The sequence below is a fragment of the Scardinius erythrophthalmus genome, assembly GCF_964197995.2.
Source record: "Scardinius erythrophthalmus genome assembly, chromosome: 3".
Classification (NCBI taxonomy): Eukaryota; Metazoa; Chordata; class Actinopteri; order Cypriniformes; family Leuciscidae; genus Scardinius; species Scardinius erythrophthalmus.
The window spans coordinates 1,744,734-1,767,670 of record NC_138223.1 but is presented as its reverse complement, the minus strand read 5'-3'; the positions used below and the strand labels follow the sequence as shown (position 1 = coordinate 1,767,670).

General features: G+C 36.9%; 2 protein-coding genes across 2 annotated transcripts in view; both read left to right on the top strand.

Annotated features, from left to right (window-relative positions):
* Positions 1-681: 681 nt before the first annotated feature.
* LOC308688560 (uncharacterized protein) lies at positions 682-17,096 on the top strand. Its single transcript, XM_081361696.1, has 5 exons — positions 682-729; positions 2,360-2,636; positions 5,522-5,784; positions 8,541-8,721; positions 15,669-17,096. The coding sequence occupies exons 2-5, from the start codon at positions 2,372-2,374 to the stop codon at positions 15,836-15,838; spliced, it is 879 nt and encodes a 292-aa protein (XP_081217822.1). The 5' UTR covers positions 682-729; positions 2,360-2,371; the 3' UTR covers positions 15,839-17,096.
* Positions 17,097-17,466: 370 nt separating this feature from the next.
* Positions 17,467-22,937, top strand: part of gart (phosphoribosylglycinamide formyltransferase) — a 44,354-nt gene continuing 38,883 nt past the window's right edge. The window contains exons 1-5 of the mRNA XM_081361849.1: positions 17,467-17,965; positions 19,900-20,054; positions 20,641-20,736; positions 21,402-21,576; positions 22,472-22,583. Coding sequence (XP_081217975.1) covers positions 19,910-20,054; positions 20,641-20,736; positions 21,402-21,576; positions 22,472-22,583 — 528 coding nt within the window. The 5' untranslated portion in view covers positions 17,467-17,965; positions 19,900-19,909. The remainder of the gene's footprint in view (positions 17,966-19,899; positions 20,055-20,640; positions 20,737-21,401; positions 21,577-22,471; positions 22,584-22,937) is intronic.

Sequence of the window (22,937 nt, the reverse complement as noted above, 5' to 3'; positions counted from 1 at the left end):
ATTATGTAGCCTATTATTACAACTGTATACATCATTTAAATAAGCATGATATATCTATTTTTTAATGCCCTGGTGATATGCACAACATCAAAATATAGAACTGTAAAATTAGGCTGTGTAGTTGTGATGGAGATAAGACGTCGGAGCGCAAAAATGTGATTTCTCCTGTCCAACAATAACCAGACTATTATTTCCGGCGTGCCGATCGAGTCTGTCCCAAAAATACCTCTCAATGCGCCCTCGTGGACTCGCGCCAAGGGCCCTATAGGTCTGCACTACATGACGTCACCAAAGGGTGGACTCTGAGGAAGTCCACAAGTCCGGAGTGTGCCATTTGGGACAGGGCCATACGCTGGGTGTCATGTTCTTCTATGGGACAGACAGCAGCGATTGCATTATTGAACGGTAAATATAAAATAATTTCTCTCTATGGCTCTGGACAAATCACAAATAAGCCAGTCAGGGGTTATCAAAAAAAACAAAAATCTGTCACATTTGATAGACCAATCACAATCACACTGACGGAGTCCCGCAATCCAATCACAGCACATTGCCGGTGTCCCGCCATCCAATCACAGCACAGTGACTGAGTCCCGCCATCCAATCACAGCATAGTGACTGAGTCCCGCCATCCAATCACAGCACAGTGACTGAGTCACGAGAGCTAATTAAGGAATAAAAACAAACCAGAGCCCGTCAGGAGTCTGTCGAGTTCCTCGTGCTGAAGCGGTTTGTATCGAACCAAATGCTTAATTTTAATGTTTTATCTTAGTTGCGTTGTCATATTTACACAATATATTTTAATCAGAAAGAGATGATTTACCCTGAAATCTACAGCGAGCGTCGTGATATATAAAAACTAGAAGGCTCCCTTTATAATGAACGTGTTGACATGGTTCAGGTTCATCAGAGCGCTAAAATATCGCTGTCAGAGATTTTATTTTACCATGGTAAAATAAACCATGGTAATATATATATATATATATATATATATATATATATATATATATATATATATATATATATATATACACCATGGTAAAATGCTGCTCCAAACATGCTTTGCGATGGTAAAACCATGTATCTCTACGCCCTCGAGTGCTTTGCCGTGGAATTTTAAAGAAATAACGGAAATACGATAAAAGACGTACATTTTCATAAAAAAAGATTATAATATTAATTAATAATTGTAAATGTACAGTATGTTATAGTTTTATCATTATAAACAGTTTTGTACAATTATGATACAAATGTACAATTATATTCGGAACATATTATTTTTATCATCATCAATAAATGAACATTTGTGTCTTATTTTAAATTTTTACGTAAAACTGAATAAAAATGCAATTTTCTGTGTTTAAGATGATGTGGTGTTGTCATCTATGGACATTTTTAGACGTTGTTATCATGAAACAGTTTGAGCTGTATTGTCATCAATGATCATTTCTAAAAACAGTGTAAAGATAAAGTCAATAAAGATTGTTACTTTTTATGAATTTTATAAATAGCCAACATTTAAATAAAAAACAGAATTGATAGTGCAATAATACAATAAAATTGAATTATATATTAGATAAATATATCATTGTATACAATAAAATGCATTTGATCAAAATAAAACAATTGAAAAAATAAATAATTGTACTGAAATTAATACATAATAAATTAAAACTTTAGATTACAATAAATTGATTCAAATACATACAACTGTAAAACATGATTAAATGATTAACACATTTGATTAAAATAAATAAATAAAAAGTAATTTGATTTAAATATATAAAATACAAACATTTGGTAAAAACTAAATAAATGTATGAAATCTTATTTAAATAAATAAAGCTATAAAGCAGCATAGAAAGGTAGAAATGAGATTAAACTATCTAAAAAAATAAATGGAATTTGAGTTATTCAGTAAATAAATAAATAAATAATAAAATTAAATAAATTATCACAATACATCTAAAAGTCCAAGAAAAAACAATGATGCAATGTAATAGAAACTAAATATTTTGCATATTTATAATATACATTTTTCACAGTATTAATTGGATCTTTATATCCTTAACAGATTGAAAAGCGCTGACTTAAAAAAATATTTAAAAAAATATTAAAATAAATGGAATAAATAATACAATTAAATAAATAAAAGTACATTATTACAGTGAGTCCAAGAAAAACAACAACGATGTAATGTAATAAAAACGAAATATTTTGCACATTTATAATATATTTTTTTCACAGTGTTAATTGATTGATTTATACATGAAAATAAATAGCTTAAATGTTAGAATGGGGGTCCCTTGCACGAGAACAGATTGAACTTACGGCTCTTCTGATGTGTTTTCCAGCACAGCATCCAGCGGAGATGGAGATGATGGGGTCGGAGGATCCCGAGGGTTCTGCCGGATCTGAGATCCACACGGCGATGCTGTGGAGCATCCAGGAGGCGGTTCAGAGGCAGACTCTTCAGATCGGGGTCTCTGCGTGTGGAGCCACGGCCCTGGTGGACGTCCTGCAGGCGCTGGGCATCATCACGGTCACACCGGAGACGGTGAACTCCTGCGTGAGGACGAGTCTGAGGAGGAACACGGCGCCGCTGCACGATTACCTGCACTCGCGCAGCAACGCCGGTACATTTACATTTAGTCATTTCGCAGACGCTTTTGTCCAAAGCCACTTACAAATTAGGACTAAATTAAGCGAGTCATCGTGAAGAGGCAAGAAACAACGCAAGAAGTGCTCAAAATAAAAGTTAAAGTTCAGCCATTGTTCAGAGTAGCAGGATTTAAAGGGATACTCCACTTTTTTTGGAAATAGGCTCATTTTACAACTCCCCCAGAGTTAAACAGTTGAGTTTTACCATTTTCGAATCCATTCAGCCGAACTCTGGGTCTGGCGGTACCACTTTTAGCATAGCTTAGCATACATCATTGAATCGGACAGGACCATTAGCGTCTCTTGTATACATCGCAGCGCCTGAAAATAGTCCCCAGCTCGGTAACTTCCAACGTGACCGGGACTAAGTTTGTCTAACCTATTAGACCTATTTTCAGGCGCTGCGTCATATCATTACGCCTGCTGCACTCATGGTACGGCAGCAAAGTTTCTTGATTATCACGCAGGAATGAGAGTATAGTTCCTAGCCATATCAGCCTAGAAAATCGCATCTTTTCATTTTCCGTCGGTCTTGGTACACGATGTAACTACAGAAGAGTCAAGTTTTAAATCGAAACTCTTTGGTCATTTTTTTGAGAGAGATGCTAATGGTCCTGTCCGATTCAATGATCTATGCTAAGCTACAGTACCAGTCAAAAGTTTGGAAACATTACTATTTTTAATGTTTTTGAAAGAAGTCTCTTATGCTCATCAAGCCTGCAGTAAAAACAAAAAAAAAACAGTAATATTATGAAATATTATTACAATTTAAAATAATGGTTCTCTTTTTTAATATACTTTAAAATGTAATTTATTTTTGTGATGCAAAGCTGAATTTTCATCAGCAAGTACTCCAGTCTTTGGTGTCTTATGATCCTTCAGAAATCATTCTAATATGATGATTTGATACTCAGTTATTATCAATGATGGAAACAGTTGTGCTGTTTAATATATTTTTTTGGAATACTTTTTTCAGGATTCATTGATAAATAAAACGTTAACAGCATTTATTCATAAAAACAGCATTTATTCAAAATAACATTTCTAACAATATAAATCGTTACCATCACCTTTTATCAATTTAACGCATCCTTGTTGAATTAAAGTACTAATTTCTTAAAAAAAATAGTTATTGTTCCCAAACTTTTGAACGGTAGTGTATATTGTTACAAAAGATTTCTATTCTAAATAAATACAGTTCTTTTTAACTTTTTATTCATCAAATAATCCTGAAAAAAGTATCTCAGGTTCTAAAAAAAATATTAAGCAGCACAACTGTTTCCAACATTGATCATAAATCATTATATTAGAATGATTTCTGAAGGATCATAAGACACCAAAGACTGGAGTACTTGCTGATGAAAATTCAGCTTTGCATCACAAAAATAAATTACATTTTAAAGTATATTAAAAAAGAGAACCATTATTTTAAATTGTAATAATATTTCATAATATTACTGTTTTTTTTGTTTGTTTTTTGTTTTTTTACTGCAGGCTTGATGAGCATAAGAGACTTCTTTCAAAAACATACAAACTTTTGACTGGTACTGTATGCTAAAAGTGGTACCGCCAGACCCGGAGATCGGCTGAATGGATTCGAAAACGGTAAAACTCAACTGTTTAACTCTGGGGGAGTTGTAAAATGAGCCTATTTCCAAAAAAAGTGGAGCATCCCTTTAAAGGAAAAAGGAGATAACTTTATTATTATTTATTTATTTTTATGAGGTTAATCCAATGGTACATTGTGTAATCTAATGGTACATCCAGCTCTTCACAAGCTTCATTTCACAGTGACATCATCACTGTTTTGTTTCATTTTTGACACATTTGGGGAGAGGAAAAAATATTCTAAACTTTCTGAAAATACAGTATGAGAATTAACTGCACAATTATATTGTTGACTATATGTGACCCTGGACCACAAAACCAGTCACATGGGTCAATTTTTGTGAAATAAGCTTTCCATTGATGCATGGTTTATTATGATAGGACAACATTTGGTTGAGATACAACTAATCTGAAAATCTCCTTAATCATTTATGTTCACGATTGTGCTGCATTCACTCACAAAAATAAATGTTTTATATATTTACGGTAGAAAATGTACAACATATCTTCATGGAACATGATCTTTACTTAATATCCTAATTAGAATTAACTGCACAATTAAATTGTTAACTCTAGAAGACACGGACTGTCGACATCCCACATTAAATGACAAGACGTCATTGCTGTTATCAAAATTACTGTTTATTTGTTTGTGCAAAAAAAAACAAAAAAACAATTATTGTTATTCATAAAGGCAATTCTGTCATAATTTACTCACCCTAAAGTCGTTTCGAACCTGTATGACTTGGAAGTATTTATCAGCCGTTTTTCCAAAACTATTAAAGTCAATGGGGTCCAAAACAACATTGTGAAAAAACTGTGATTTTTGTATTGCGATATGTGACCCTGGACAAAACCAGTCACATGGGTCATTTTTTTTTTTAAATTGAGATTTATACATGATCTGAAAGCTGTATAAATTTGAATATTTTAAAATCTGGAATCTGAGGGTGCAAAAAAACAGAGAAAATCTCCTTTAAAGTTGTTCATTTATGTTCACGATTGTGCTGCATTCACTCACAAAAATACATGTTTTATATATTTACAGTAGGAAATTTACAAAATATCTTCATGTAACATGATATTTACTTAATATCCTAATGATTTTTGGCAAAAAAGAAAAATCTATAATTTTGACCCATACAATGTATAGTTGGCTATTGCCACAGATATACCCGTGCGACTCGAGACTGATTTTGTGATCTAAACACTGTTTATTCTCTAATGACCCACCGCACCTGCGCTCCTCCAGGGGCGACGCACCTGCAGCTGATCGACGGGGCGGATCAGGCCAGCGGGGGGCGTGTGATGGGCCGGTTCTTCGGGCTCTTTCCCCGGCGCAGGGTGAAGCTGGTGCCCTGGTTGGCCCGATGGATCCTGCGCGGAGCCGTTCCCGTCGCCACCATGAACATGCAGAAGGCCGTTCCCGAAGGAGAAGAGATTCCCGACGCCTGGCACCACCAGCTCATCTTCGGCGTGGGACCCAGAGCCGTGTTCATGACCAACCCTCTGGATGTGGGTGCGTCCCAAATCACACAAATTACTTAATATATATTAAAACTAAAATAGTATGTCAGTGGTTCTAAAATAACTCTGCACTTTACCCTGATCCTGATATGTTTATATAATACGTGTGTGTGTGTGTGTATATATATATATATATATATATATCTTATATATATCTATATCTTCTAGAATGGTCATTTTTATCAAGGTTGTATATATAAGTTCAGTAATTTTACTTAAATGACAATTAATAGGTCATTTGCATTGCCATTTAAGTGAAATTACTGAACTTAAATATACGAGCTTGATAAAAATGATCATTCTAGAAGAAAATTTCAGATGGCAATTTTAGAGGCTTTTGCATCTGAACTCTTCATATATAAACTTGTCTTCGGAGTGTGAGCCCGGGCCGTGTTCATGAACAACCATCTGGATGTGGGTGCGTCCCAAATCACACGCGCTTCGTATAGTTCACTGAAACTGAACTCGTAAAAAAGTAAACTTGAAACTGAAATAAAAAGTATAGAGACATCTTTAAAAAAAAAAAAAAAAAAGTGACAAAAACTCACAACAAAATTACTATATTTTTACAATTAAGCTATAGTATATATATATATATAATTATAAAAATATAAATAAAATATAAATATAAAAATATATAAAACATATATATAATTAAATAAGTATAAAAATATAATTTCTGATTCAAAATGTTAATTAAAACTAAATAGTATGTCAGTGGTACTAAAATATATATATATATTAGGGGTGTAACAATATATCATGGTACAATATATCGCAATACAAATATGCAACAATATGTATCATGGAGAGTTCACCCAAAATAAAAATGACTGTGAGAAAAAAATTCAAGTTTTCAGAGTTTTAGTGTCAGTAATACATTAAACTACTATATATAATTTTGAATATAATGTATAATAATGGAATATTTGTGGGCCTGATAATGCCAAATGTCTGATGTTACCAGTATAAAGTGTCCTACATTATTTTAAATATATCTAGATCAAGAATATTCGTCTAAAATAATTCAGTATTTTCATCTTCAGAATCATGAATATTGTTATTCTGGTGTCTCTATTGTCCTGTGCTTTGGGTTTCAGCACCAAGTCCAAGAATATTCATTTACACACAATGACATATCAAATTTAGCATTTTTAATCAACAGTACATTTTTTGTTAACCTATTATCATATGTCTTGGAGTATCGCAATAATATCGTATCATGAGTTTTGTTTTGTGATATGAATCGCATTGTGACATGAGGGTATCGTTACACCACTAATATATATATATATATATATATATATATATATATATATAAACTTGTCTTCGGAGTGGGAGCCCGGGCCGTGTTCATGAACAACCATCTGGATGTGGGTGCGTCCCAAATCACACGCGCTTCATAAAAAAAAAAACACACGGGCTGTAAGAATGTCATTTTCATTTAGCTTAACTTGATGGACTGAAATAACTAAACTTGAAACTGAAATAAAAAGTATAGAGGCATATAAAAAAAATAAAAAAAAAAGACAAAAACTCACAACAAAATGACTAAAACTTTAAAATTAAGATGAATATAATATAAAAATAATAAAAAAGAGTATAAAAATAAAACCTAAAACAGTATATCAGTGATACTAAAAATATCTCTGCACTTTACCCTGATACGTTTATATAATGTGTGTGTAAAAAGAACAAAAACTAAAAAAATGAACAAAATTAGTAAAACTAAAATAAAAATATGAAAATATGAAAGCTAAAGTAAAGTTAAATAATCTATTAACTATAGTATAGTTAAACTATAGTACAGTAACAAATAAAAACTTGATGTATTGGCCGTCGATGTGTCGGAAGCAGGACTTTTATTTTGTTGGCGAAATTTAAACTGGGTAAAGTCGTTCACAAATGTGTCCCGCATCTGGTGTACGCAACAACTGAAGATATTAGGAGACATGTTCGTTAGAGTTTTATAGTAGAAATATCGCACATCAACAGTGATCAGCAATAATGATAAGCCTAGTTCTCACAATAAAAATAATAAGGTCATATAGTTCATAACACCGTGTCGGAGGTGAGAAGTGGATCATCCTTCTCCTGAAATGTTTGTCGTTTCATCCTGAAATACGAGGCAAATGTTGGATCACAATAATTAGGAACCAGTTTCCACAAATGCCTTCACTCGATTGGGATGTTCTCTTGTATTCTGGACGGTAAGAGCAGTGACTGTAACATCGAGCGTATTTTGCAGTATTAAACACGTGTGTATACGGATTTCATCAGGCTCTGAAAACTCTTCAAAAAGAGCACAGAGAATGTCCTTCTCAGCCGCCGTAGTTGCAACTCTTGCATCATCAGAACCGCGTGTTCAACGCACCACCGTTTCCGTTTAAAAACGTTTTGCAACTTTTTGTCGCGGCAGAACGCAGCCCTGAAAATATAAAAGCTAAAGTTAAATAATCTATTAACTATTGTAAAGTAAAAGAACAGTAAATATAGTACAGTAAAACATACAAACTAGTGGTCGACTGATATATCGGACGATATTTGACATTTTTAAATATTTGCATTGTCCGATACTTTTTTCCGATATTTTTCCGATATTTTTCCGATATTTTCCCATTTTTTTCCGTTTGGCCGATATGTCAGAAGTGGAACTTTTATTTTGACTATATTAAATAACCATGTGGTGATGGCAGTTTTACATAACCCTTGGTGTAATGAAATTTCTTTGTGTTCCTTCTTAGATCCTACACTTGTTGTTTTCTTCCACAGTGAGTGAAGAGGAGGTTCATGAGCGTCTTTGCAGCGAGTCTGTGCTGCTCATTCGCCGGGAAGATGTTCTGAAGAGACTGACACCAGATGTTCACCTGTCACAGATCTCAGATCAGCATCCTGACCTGCGCTGGAAGACGTTAAATGTGGAGGGTACGACGCCCTGTTTTTGACCGGTCTAAGTAAGGGATAATATCCAACATGATCAGGATCAGGTCCTCCACCAGCCTGAGGGGGTTTATTCTGAGATCACACACACACCTGAACAGGGTTTATTCTGAGATAACACACACACACACCTGAAGGGGGTTCTGAGATCACACCCACACACACCTGAAGGGGGGTTTATTCTGAGATCACACACACACACACACACACACACACACACACACACACACACACCTGAAGGGGGTTTATTCTGAGATCACACACACACACACTGAAGGGGTTTATTCTGAGATAACACACACACACACACACACACACACACACACACACACCTGAAGGGGTTTATTCTGAGATAACACACACACACACACACACAAACACACACACACTGAAGGGGTTTATTCTGAGATAACACACACACACACACACACACACACACACACACACACACACACACACACACACACACCCCTGAACAGGATTTATTCTGAGATCAGACACACACACACACACACACACACACACACACACACACACACACACACACACACACACACACCTGAAGGGGTTTATTCTGAGATAACACTCACACACATACACACACACACACACACACACACACACACACATCTGAAGAGGTTTATTCTGAGATAACACACACACACACACACACACACACCCACCCCTGAACAGGATTTATTCTGAGATCAGACACACACACACACACACACACACACACACACACACACACACACACACACACACACACACACACCTGAAGGGGTTTATTCTGAGATAACACTCACACACATACACACACACACACACACACACACACACACACACACACACATCTGAAGAGGTTTATTCTGAGATAACACACACACACACACACACACACACACACACACACACACACACACCCACCCCTGAACAGGATTTATTCTGAGATCAGACACACACACACACACACACACACACACACACACACACACACACACACACACACACACACACCTGAAGGGGTTTATTTTGAGATAACACACACACACACCTGAAGGGGGTTTATTCTGAGATCACACACACACACACACACACACACACACACACACACACACACACACACACACACACACACACTTGAAGGGGGGTTTATTCTGAGATCACACACACACACACACACACACACACACACACACACACACACACACACACACACCTGAACAGGGTTTATTTTGAGATCACACACACACACACACACACACACACACACACACACACACACACACACACACACACACACACACACACACACACACACACACACCTGAAGGGGGTTTATTCTGAGATCACACACACACACACACACACACACACACACACACACACACACACACACACACACACACACCTGAAGGGGTTTATTCTGAGATAACACACACACACACACACACACCTGAAGGGGGTTTATTCTGAGATCACACACACACACACACACACACACACACACACACACACACACACACACATACACACACACACACACACACACACACACACACACACACACACACACACACACACACACACACACACACACACCTGAAGGGGGTTTATTTTGAGATCATATTTGGATGTTTAACACAAGAATCTTTAAGATGCTTATAATACTAATGCGTCACAAAGTTAGCAGAATGTAATGTAAATTAACAAATTGGAAACGAAGATTGGAGTTTATAGAGACCAAACATGCCACACATATGATTTTGTAAACCATAGTATGCAAAGTCTGAAACATGAATCCAATAGAGTTTACAAGAATACAAAAGCCAAACACATAAAAAAGGAAAATCATGAGGTGGGAAAATTAGATACATGTTTACACATTTCTCAAGTGGTTATATATAGAATATATAGGATTAACAGGGTTTATTTCTCCTTCTCAGCGAGAATTAAGTGAGAGTCACAGCTCTCTGGAAGTTCCTTTGGGTCATAAAACTCTTATCAGTCTCGGTGTGTCCTGTAACAGGAAACCGGGTTCTGCCCAAGTGTGTTCGCTTCATTTGGGATGTTAGTTTTGGGGAAGTTTCATAAACCTTTGTTGGGAGAGTGAGTTTGCTGGATTATTCATTAAATAAATGAATAATTTGTGTGTGTCTGATTGGTCCAGACGCTACACACACACACACACACCTGAAGGGGGTTTATTCTGAGATGATACACACACACACACACACACCTGAAGGGGGTTTATTCTGAGATAACACACACTCTCTCACACACACACACACACACACACACACACACACACACACACACACACACACACACACACACACACACACACACACACACACACACCCCTGAAGGGGGTTTATTCTGAGATAACACACACACACACACACACACACACACACACACACACACACACACACCTGAAGGGGGTTTATTCTGAGATACACACACACACCTGAAGGGGGTTTATTCTGAGATAACACACACTCTCACACACACACACACACACACACACACACACACACACACACACCCACATCCCTGAAGGGGGTTTATTCTGAGATAACACACACACACACACACACACACACACACACACACACACACACACACACACACACCTGAAGAGGTTTATTCTGAGATAACACACACACACACACACACACACACACACACACACACACACACATGAAGGGGGGTTTATTCTGAGATAACACACACTCACACACACACACACACACACACACACACACACACACACACACACACACACACACACACACACACACACACACACACCCCTGAAGGGGGTTTATTCTGAGATAACACACACACACCTGAAGAGGTTTATTCTGAGATAACACACACACACACACACACACACACACATGAAGGGGGGGTTATTCTGAGATAACACACACACACCTGAAGAGGTTTATTCTGAGATAACACACACACACACACACACACACACACACACACACACACACACACACACACACACCTGAAGGGGGTTTATTCTGAGATAACACACACTCACACACACACACACACACACACACACACACACACACACACACACACACACACACACACACACCTGAAGGGGGTTTATTCTGAGATAACACACACTCACACACACACACACACACACACACACACACACACACACACACACACACACACACACACACACACACACACACACACACACACACACACACACACCTGAAGGGGGTTTATTCTGAGATAACACACACACACCTGAAGAGGTTTATTCTGAGATAACACACACACACACTCACACACACACACACACACACACACACACACACACACACACACACACACACACACACACACACACACACACACACACCTGAAGAGGTTTATTCTGAGATAACACAAACTCACACACACACCTGAAGGGGGGTTTATTCTGAGATAACACACACACACACACACCCCTGAAGGGGGTTTATTCTGAGATAACACACACACACCTGAAGAGGTTTTTTCTGAGATAACACACACACACACACACACACACACACGCACACACACACACGCACACACACACCTGAAGGGGGGTTTATTCTGAGATAACACACACACGCACACACACACCTGAAGGGGGTTTATTCTGAGATAACACACACACACACCTGAAGGGGGTTTATTCTGATATAACACACACTCACACACACACACACACACACACACACACACACACACACACACACACACACACACACACACCCCTGAAGGGGGTTTATTCTGAGATAACACACACACACCCCTGAAGGGGGTTTATTCTGAGATAACACACACACACCTGAAGAGGTTTATTCTGAGATAACACACACACACACACACACACACACACACACCTGAAGGGGGGTTTATTCTGAGATAGCACACACACGCACACACACACCTGAAGGGGGTTTATTCTGAGATAACACACACACACACCTGAAGAGGTTTATTCCGAGATAACACACACACACACACACACACACACACACACACACACACACACACACACACACCCGAAGGGGGTTTATTCTGAGATAACACACACACACACACACACACACACACACACACACACACACACACACCTGAAGAGGTTTATTCTGAGATAACACACACACACACACACACACACACACACACACACACACACACACACCTGAAGGGGGTTTATTCTGAGATAACACACACACACACACACACACACACACACACACACACACCTGAAGAGGTTTATTCTGAGATAACACACACTCACACACACACACCTGAAGGGGTTTATTCTGAGATAACAACCGGCTGGATGTACATTATCCTGCTTATTACACAGCTACTTGCCACATCAGTAAATAATTAGACATGAAATATTGATGTCTAAATATTTTATGAGGTTTTTAAAAGCAAAGCTTCCGCGGAGAGAGCAGTTTCAGCGGCAAGTTCAGACTAGACGGACATTTAAGAGATACGGTATACAGTCATAACACTTATTACACAACATTTCAACACATTAGTAATTATGGAGATCTGAGATATTGATTCCAGATTGAACTGTTTCAAAATCACACCTGTTTGTATCTCATAATCCAACAGTGTACAAAACATTACTCATAAAATGGCAGCAGAGCGTTTGTATGAAACAAGATAGAGCGAGTCCACGATACTGGATGGCATAGTTAAAGGGTTAGTTCACCCAAAAATGAAAATTCTGTCAGTAATTACTCACCCTCATGTTGTTCCAACCGCGTAAGACCTTCGTTCATCTTCGGAACACAAATTAAGATATTTTTGATGAAATCTGAGCCATGTCTCACTCCTCCATAGGCTGCTATGTGACCGAAACTTGCTGGGCCAGAAAAGTTATTAAAGAGATCGTTAATATAGTCCAAGTGACTCCAGTGGCTGATTCCTAAGTATATCAAGCGACGAGAATACTTTTTGTGCGCAAAAACAAACAAAAATAACGACTTTATTCCACTATTCATTTCCTTCTCTCTGGGCCTCTAGTTGGTTCACGTAGTGTTTTTGCGTAGCGCATCTGTGTTACACGTCACCACGTAGGCTTACAATTGGCCGAAGCGGGTCATGTGTGTGATGCGTGATGACGTACAACACAGACGCGCAGCGCAAAAACACTACGAGGCCCAGAGAGAAGGAAATGAATAGTGGAATAAAGTCGTTATTTTTGTTTGTTTTTGCGCACAAAAAGTATTATCGTCGCTTGATATACTTAGGATTAAGCCACTGTAGTCACTTGGACTATATTAACGATCTCTTTAATAACTTTTCTGGGCCAGCAAGTTTCGGTCTCTCTGAAAGCCTATGGAGGAGTGAGACAACTCTCAGATTTAATCAAAAATATCTTAATTTGTGTTCCGAAGATGAACGAAGGTCTTACGCGGTTGGAACAACATGAGGGTGAGTAATTACTGACAGAATTTTAATTTTTGGGTGAACTAACCCTTTAAATAATTGTGCACAAAATATTGATTCGACTGAGTTTTAAAGGGGACATATCATGCCAAATGCACTTTTTTAGCCCTTAAATGCATTTTGTTGTATATTTGGAGTGTTTAGAAGTACAGAAAATATGAAATTATTCTCTTCAGGTGCTTCGTTGATATCTTTATATTCTGTTTTGGTCATATTTTTCAACCTGTTCCGATTTTTCTGTTATCTATGACGTTTTTTGAACTATTACGTCACAGTATTTGCAGCGGAACTGCCAAATAAGGACATTGACTTCCGGCCCAACACTTCGAGCAATCCGCCATTTCTATTTCTCGCTGCAATTTTGTAGTCCAAGCTAAAGGATGCAGAAGTTACGAGAGGGTAAGTTAAAATGTTCGGTTGTTGGATGTAGTAACCCACACGCTTCATTACACCGTCTAATGTAGATGAACTGCCGCGCTTGTGACAGGGCGCATGTTTAACTGAAAGAACGAGCAGAGAGAGAGACCCGGTCGCGCGCGCGTGCAGGCGAAAGAGTAAACAAGACTTCACCGTCTCCAAACTAGACGCTGTCTTGCTCTCTCTCCCTCGCACATATTAATCAAAATAAATCGACACGGTGGTAAAAGGTCGGAAGACCAAAGTTTCATGTGTAAATACAGTAACACACCATTGCGATAACGTACATCCATATGAAGACGTTGTTCTGCAGGTTCGTCGTCTTCATTTTCATCTCACTCCGGCTCCGACTCTGGCTCGAACATGTAAGGCTGGATGGACAAGTCTTCCGTTGTTTACATTTTGTTAATAACGTGTGAATAAAAAGTTTCTGTGCCGCTAGATAATCGTATCTCTGCTATCAAACTACAAAAATGGCCGAACGGGGTGGAGTTGAACCGAGTGTCACCTCTGCAAACTGGAGAGGGGGCGGGGTATGAAGTGTCTCAATATTATTTAAAGAGACCGCACCAAAACGAGTTGCTCTCAGACGCACATCAGAAAAAGGGTAGAAAAGGGGCCTGTGGAGCTATAATAATGAGGAATTCAGACCCAAGCATTGCAGTTCCGCTTTATATGGACCACAAATGTATGATTTACATGTAAAATGGAACAATTTAAAAGCATGATATGTCTCCTTTAATATTTTATTAGCTCACCAAATGCAAAACTTCCATGAAGAAAAACCAAAGAAAAGCCTGTGTTTCTGTTTTCAGCGGTTGTTATCTGGGAATAATATAATTCTGGATGGAGCGATTGACCAATCAGAATCAAGTATTCCACAGAGCTGTGTAATAATGCATATTATACACTGCACACTAAATCTACACTTCAAGGCCTGATGTTGTTCAGTGTACTGTCGGCTGACACTGTAAATGTCGCCTATATCGTCCAGCTAAATGCATTGACTGACCATGAGTTTCTTTTATTTATAGGTCAAGTTAGACAGATGATCAGTGAAGAAGAGCAGAAGGATGAAGAGCGTCCTAAGACGTCGCATCTGATGATTCCCGCGGCGTACAGCTCTGGAGTGACTCTCTTCGCTCTCAGAGACTCGGATGTTGGTCGAGAGCTTCTCCACACGCCGGATCTGCCTCTGCTGTGAAGCTACACTTCAATCCACACTCTTAAAAATAAAGGTTCTTTATAAGGTTCGGTTCCATGAAGAAACTTTAACATCCATGGAACCTTTACGCTTCTCAAAAGGTTCTTTATAAGGTTCGGTTCCATGAAGAAACTTTAACATCCATGGAACCTTTACGCTTCTCAAAAGGTTCTTTATAAGGTTCATTAATGGTTCCATGAAGAACCTTTTACATCCATGGAACCTTTACGCTTCTCAAAAGGTTCTTTACAAGGTTCATTTACGGTTCCATGAAGAACCTTTAACATCCATGGAACCTTTACGCTCCTCAAAAGGTTCTTTATAAGGTTCATTTACGGTTCCATGAAGAACCTTTAACATCCATGGAACCTTTACGCTCCTCAAAAGGTTCTTTATAACGTTCATTAATGGTTCCTTGACGAACCTTTAACATCCATGGAACCTTTACGCTCCTCAAAGGTTCTTTATAAGGTTCATTGACGGTTCCATGAAGAACCTTTAACATCCATGGAACCTTTACGCTTCTCAAAAGGTTCTTTATAAGGTTCATTGACGGTTCCATGAAGAACCTTTAACATCCATGGAACCTTTATGCTCCTCAAAAGGTTCTTTATAAGGTTCATTGACGGTTCCATGAAGAACCTTTAACATCCATGGAACCTTTACGCTCCTCAAAAGGTTCTTTATAAGGTTCATTGACGGTTCCATGAAGAACCTTTAACATCCATGGAACCTTTACGCTCCTCAAAAGGTTCTTTATAAGGTTCATTGACGGTTCCATGAAGAACCTTTAACATCCATGGAACCTTTACACTCCTCAAAAGGTTCTTTATATGGTTCATTGATGGTTCCATGAAGAACCGTTAACATCCATGGAACCCTTACGCTTCTCAAAAGGTTCTTAGTGGAAAAAGGTTCTTTAGATTATTCAAATGTTCTTTGGAGTAGGAAATTTTTTTTTCTTAATTTTACTGAAAGGTTCTTTGTGGAACCAAAAATGGTTCTTCTGTGACATCTGTGGAAAAATAAACTTTTGGAACCTTTATTTTTAAGAGTGCATGCTGATGATGATGAAATCTACAGCTAATTAAGTTATTAAGGATCAATATCATGTCTGTTTTTATTCTTGGGATTTTAAATAGATGTGTTTTTTGTGTTAACAATATTGTTTTTTCATGTTGTTTGAACGTTTATTGGTTGACAGCATCATGTTTATCAAATAAAAGGCAAGAAATGCACATGTTAGTCCTATTGGGAACCTATTGTTTCAAAAGATCTAGTTTGTATTGTGTTGTGTTGGAATTTTTTTAAGGATTTATTATGATAGAAATAAATAGGAATCCTGTGCACATTCCTTGAGGATTCTGGAACTCGGAATCGTTACATAAACTACATTTCCCAGAATTCTCCACGACCCCTGAAAGGAAGTTGATAAAACTGAAACTTGCATCTTGAAGGGTATATAAAAGGTTTAAACTCCCAAACACTATATTATATATTTATTTTACACATCCATCTCATATCCGAGATCTACGGCACGGTTTGTACTTTCATTTTTTGTAACCATGTGCAGTCTAGCGTCAAGGAGTCCGATTCATTTTGAGCGAATCGATTCGTTCGGACGGTTCGGTTCAGTTAATCAATTAAAATGAAATATTTGTTATACTACTGTTTTCACTTGAGATAGGTTACACTTTGTAAACGCATATAAAGGAAGCTCGTTTTCGCACGGAATACATTTAATTGCGACTTTTATCTTACATGTCATACTTTTTTCACAATTGAAATATAAACTCGCAATTTTGAGGAAAAAAGGCTAGACTTGTAAGGTAAAAGTCTCAATTATTATTTTTTAGCGGCGGAAACCTTCCATAGTGTATGGATATTCTGTTTATGATCTCACCCATAGACTGTAAAATAAGATCTCAGATAATATACAATTCACTTGGTCTAACCGAATCATTAAAAAGAACCGATTCAAAAGAATGAATTGAACGTCAGTAGCGTGTCCAGCACGTGGTTCCTGTTGTGAGTGTAAAACACACTCTGGTCTTCTGTCCAGCTCTCAAACACAACCTGAACGAGACACAGGATCCCGACTGTATCCTGCACTTCATCAGAAATAACGTAAGTGAGCAATTACACCTACAGAAGCAACAAATATACGGCCTAACAACTTTAAGAGGATAACTAAGGAACTGCATGAAAGTTATTCATTGTTTTGGCACTCTGACTGATGGTGCATCATGATTTATTATGCAGTGCTGAATGTTTTACACAGGTTTTTGAATATGTTTCATGGTAATATCTTGTCTTTTTGGACATGTTCATCAAACATGGTGATATCATGACATTAAATATGGGAGTCCTTTACAACTACAACAAGTACCACCATTTTTCTTTTGAGAGTTGTGTCTGAAACAGCAAAACATGTTCGTGCATGATAATTGCTCATGCATTTCAAGACCGATCTAATGCATAATCATTAATATGCATGCATGCATATATGTGTTGCATTTAGTGTTCTTAAAACGTCCAAATTAGAAGAAAATGAGCAGCAAACGCTGGATCTCGTGATGCGAGTCACTCATGTGATGCTTGTTAACATTCTCCCAGTGATTGTGTGTTTAATTGATTTGTGATCATCAGTTACCCACATCCACTCTTGCTCAACCCGAGGAATTGTGTCAGTGGGCTTTGAAGCCAAAGTTCAACTTCAAGAGTCTTGTTTTCAAAGTTACTTAATGGTATTTTCCATGCAAATGTAATGCAATGTTTTGTGCAGATGCACAGTGATTTTGTGCACTAATGCACACTATTGTTACAGTGTTTGTGATGTTAATGTCTGCTGGGATTTAAGGTCTGGCATCAGCACTGAAAGGTCAATGGCAGGAGATGAGATCTAACTCGCATCAGTGCATCCTATAGGTCAAACCCTTCATGCAATCAAACCGCCTCTTTAGATGATATAAAAACTATATGGCATGAATGATGCAGATAGTGACATTTTGTGAGATAGTGACGACTAATATATCAGAGATTATCGGTATCCGCCAATAACTGTGCAAAAATCTGCAGCACAGTTTTTAATTAAATCATTTGATAGATAAATAAATACACAATCTATTTATTAACTATATTAGTGAATGTGAACTATCAATGAAAAATACAACTAATAATTTTGTTCAATGATGTTAAACTCAACATTTACTAATACATTATTCAAATCAAATGTTGGATCTGTTCGTATTATTTAATGGACATGAGCTAACATTAACTAACAATCAACTGTTTTATTTTTATTAACTATAAATAATGTTGCTCATTGTTAGTTAATGCATGAATTAGCTATCTAAAAGGACCTAACTGTAAAGTGTTTCCAATTATTTATTGTTTTAAAATACTATTAAAAATTATTTAAATTATGGTGTTTTATTAATTTATTCAATTATATACTAATAATTAATATTCAATTATTTACTTTATTTTTGACACTATAATAAATTGAATGGCAGAGTTGAGTCTAAGGTCTCATAATTATTACAGTAGTTTTGCACAATATGTTGCATTAATTAAACACTAATGAAAGGGATGTTACTGTAGTCTTAATTATTTATTAAAATATGTATTTATTAAAAAAAAATACATTTTTGTATTTCTTGACACTAACTAAATTAAATAGCACAATTTCTCATAATTATGCCAATCATTGAGAACGAGATTTTGTAATAATTGAACACTAATTAACACAACTAATATTCAATTATTTACTTTATTTTTCGACGCTATAACTAAGTAAATGGCAGAGTTGAGTCTAAGGTCTCATAATGATGCCAATAGTTTTGCACAAGATTAATTAAAGGGAGATTTTTGTAAAGTCTTGCCAATTATTTTTTTAAACTATACGTTTATAGAAGTTTTTTTTTTTTTTTTTTTTTTTTTTTTTATATAAATACATTTATTTATTTATTTTTGACACTAGTCCAACTCCTCATATTGATGCCAGTAGTCGTATATGAGATCATTGCATGTGTTTATGTTGAGGTCATGTGATCGTACAGGTCAGAGGTCATGGCGGAGCGGGTGCTGGTGGTTGGCGGTGGCGGTCGCGAACACGCACTAGCATGGAAGTTAGCGCAGTCGCCTCTCGTTCAGCAGGTCCTCGTGGCTCCTGGGAACGCCGGCACTGCCAACAGCGGCAAGATCTGCAACTCGGGTGAGACGTGATGAATTAAAAACACAAGCTTGCATGATAATGCATTGTGTTTTATTCAGAATTGTTTGGCTACGGCTCACTTGGAGGTTTAACAACCAACACTTTTCTAAAAGAACAGCATGCATTGAAAAAAAGCAGTGCTGGGAAACGATTAATCGCGATTAATCCAAAATAAAAGTTTGTGTTCACATAATATATGTGTGTGTACTGTGTATAATTATGTTGAATATATAAATACACACATGCATGTATAAATTTAAGAAAAATGTGTTATTCATATATAAAATGTTTATATTTATATATATTATAAATTATTATTAAAATGCACTTAGAGAATCAGTGAGTAATCGATTAGTTGAGTTGAGTGCTTACAAATTAAAAGTACAAGTATCAAGCTGTACGTAAAAATACGTGTACATGATAATGCGTTGTGTTTTATTCATAAATGTTAGGCTACAACGCACACTTTTCTAAATGAACAACATGCATTTAAAAATATATATATATTTTTATGCATTAATTCACGTGCAAACTTTGTGTCTGCTTGTTATAATAATTTATAATATTTTATCTTATTTTTTTCCAGAGGTGTCTGTGAACAATCACTGTATTTTAGCGCAGTATTGTAAGGATCATAGCGTGGGACTCGTGGTTGTTGGTCCAGAAGTTCCTCTGGCTGCTGGTAAGACGCTTCATCTCTTCATTATAATTTTAATTAATTCATAAAATTACATTAGCATGATGTTAACACAATTAACAAGTTGCTAGTATGATGCTAACATGGTTGGCATGTTGTTAGTATGATGTTAAAACAATTAACATGTTGCTAGTATAATGCTAACAAGATGAGCATGCTGCTAGTATAATGCTAACATGATTAACATGTTACTAGTATAATGTTAACAAGATGAAAATGCTACTAGTATAATGCTAACATGATTAGAATGTTGTTAGCATTGTTAACACAATTAGCATGTTGCTAGTATGATGCTAACTCGATTAGCATGTTGATGACAATACAATTTGCATGTTGCTTGCATGATAGTAACATGGTTAGCATGTCTAGCATCATGTTAACACAATTAGCATGTTGTTAACATGTTTTAAGCAAGATGCTAATATGTTTGTTGTTAACATAATGCTATCATGTTTTAATGCCTCAGTAGATGTTGTTAGCATGTTTTAGCATGATGCTAACACATTTTGAGTTGTTTTGAATAATGGTTTAATAATTTAGCATTTTAACATGTTTTAGCACTTAAACATGCATGTTCTAGCAGTTGTTTGTGCGCACATATGGCACTCTCCAGATGTTGTGCTCTTGATGACTGAAGGACTCTGTCTTAGGCATCGTGGACAATCTGACGGCCGCCGGCGTGTCGTGTTTCGGCCCGTCGGCGAAGGCTGCGCAGCTGGAAGCCAGTAAGAGTTTCTCCAAGTCCTTCATGGACCGTCACAACATTCCCACCGCCCGCTGGAGCTCCTTCACCGACCCGCAGGAGGCCTGCGAATACATCCGAGGGTAAACATCTACAACATACGCTGAGAGTTGCACAAAATATGATTAAAAAACAATCTTCTATGGGAGCAAATTAATTCAAATTATAATAAAATGCACATTTTAAAGTCAGAATGTAATGTAAGTTGCGCTAGACTTTTCTTCCCTTATGCCGTATATCCGAGTGAAATGCAAAAAACTCATGTTTTTGCATGGTGTTAACATGGCTAGCATGATGCTAACATGATTAACATGTTAACATGATTAGCTTGTTTCAAGCATGATGCTAACACAGTTAACATATTGATAACATTAGCATGATGCTAACATGATTTGCATGATGTTAACATGACGTTATCATGTTTTAGGAATACGTTAACGCAATTAGCATGTTAGCATGATACTAATATAAATAGCATGTTGTTAATATAATGCTAACACGATTAGCATGTTTCTTGCATGATGTTAACATGTTTGCTTGTTACAAGCATGATGTTAACACAATTAGTGTGTTGTTAATATGATTAGCGTTAACCAAAATTAACATTTAGTTATCTTTTTTTAACAAGATGTTAACACGATTAGCATGTTGTTAACTCAATTAGCATTTGCTTGCATTGTTAACATGATAAACATGTTGTTAGCATGATGCTAACACAATTAGCATGTTGCTAACATGTTTTAATCAAGATCCTTATGTTTATCATTGTTAACATGGTTAGTTTGTTGTTCGCAATATGTTAATCGTGTTAGCATGGTGCTAGTAACATGCTAATCATGTTAGCATGATTCCATAAAAAAAAAAAGGAATTTTTGACATTTTGATTTCATGCTGGTTTTAGGATGTATCTAAAAACATTACATCGCACTCTTGTACAGGTCAGTAGAGATGGTGTGTGTTGTTGTTGTGTGTGTTCAGCGCGGAGTTTCCCGCTCTGGTGGTGAAGGCCAGCGGTTTGGCTGCTGGGAAGGGTGTCGTAGTCGCTCGCGATAAAGACGAGGCCTGTCAGGCGGTTCTGGACATCATGAAGGTCAGTCGCTCACTTGTGATTATATATTGACACAGGATCTGTTTGTCTCTAGTTGAAAGAGTCCTTGGATGTTTCACAGTTATTTCACAATAATTCCCTGATTCAAAACGTGAGCTGGTCGAACATAGTGTGAGGATTTTAGTCAAAACAAAATAATGCATTAGAATTTACTGCTGTGTAAATCCTGAAATATACAGATCCAACGTAACAGAATGCGTAGTAATTTGAAAAATACAGTAAAACAGTGAAATATTATTCTAATGTAAATCATCTGTTCTCTATGTGAATATATAGTAAAGTGTAATTTATATCCTGAGATCAAAGCTGAATGTTCAGCATCATTACTCCAGTCTT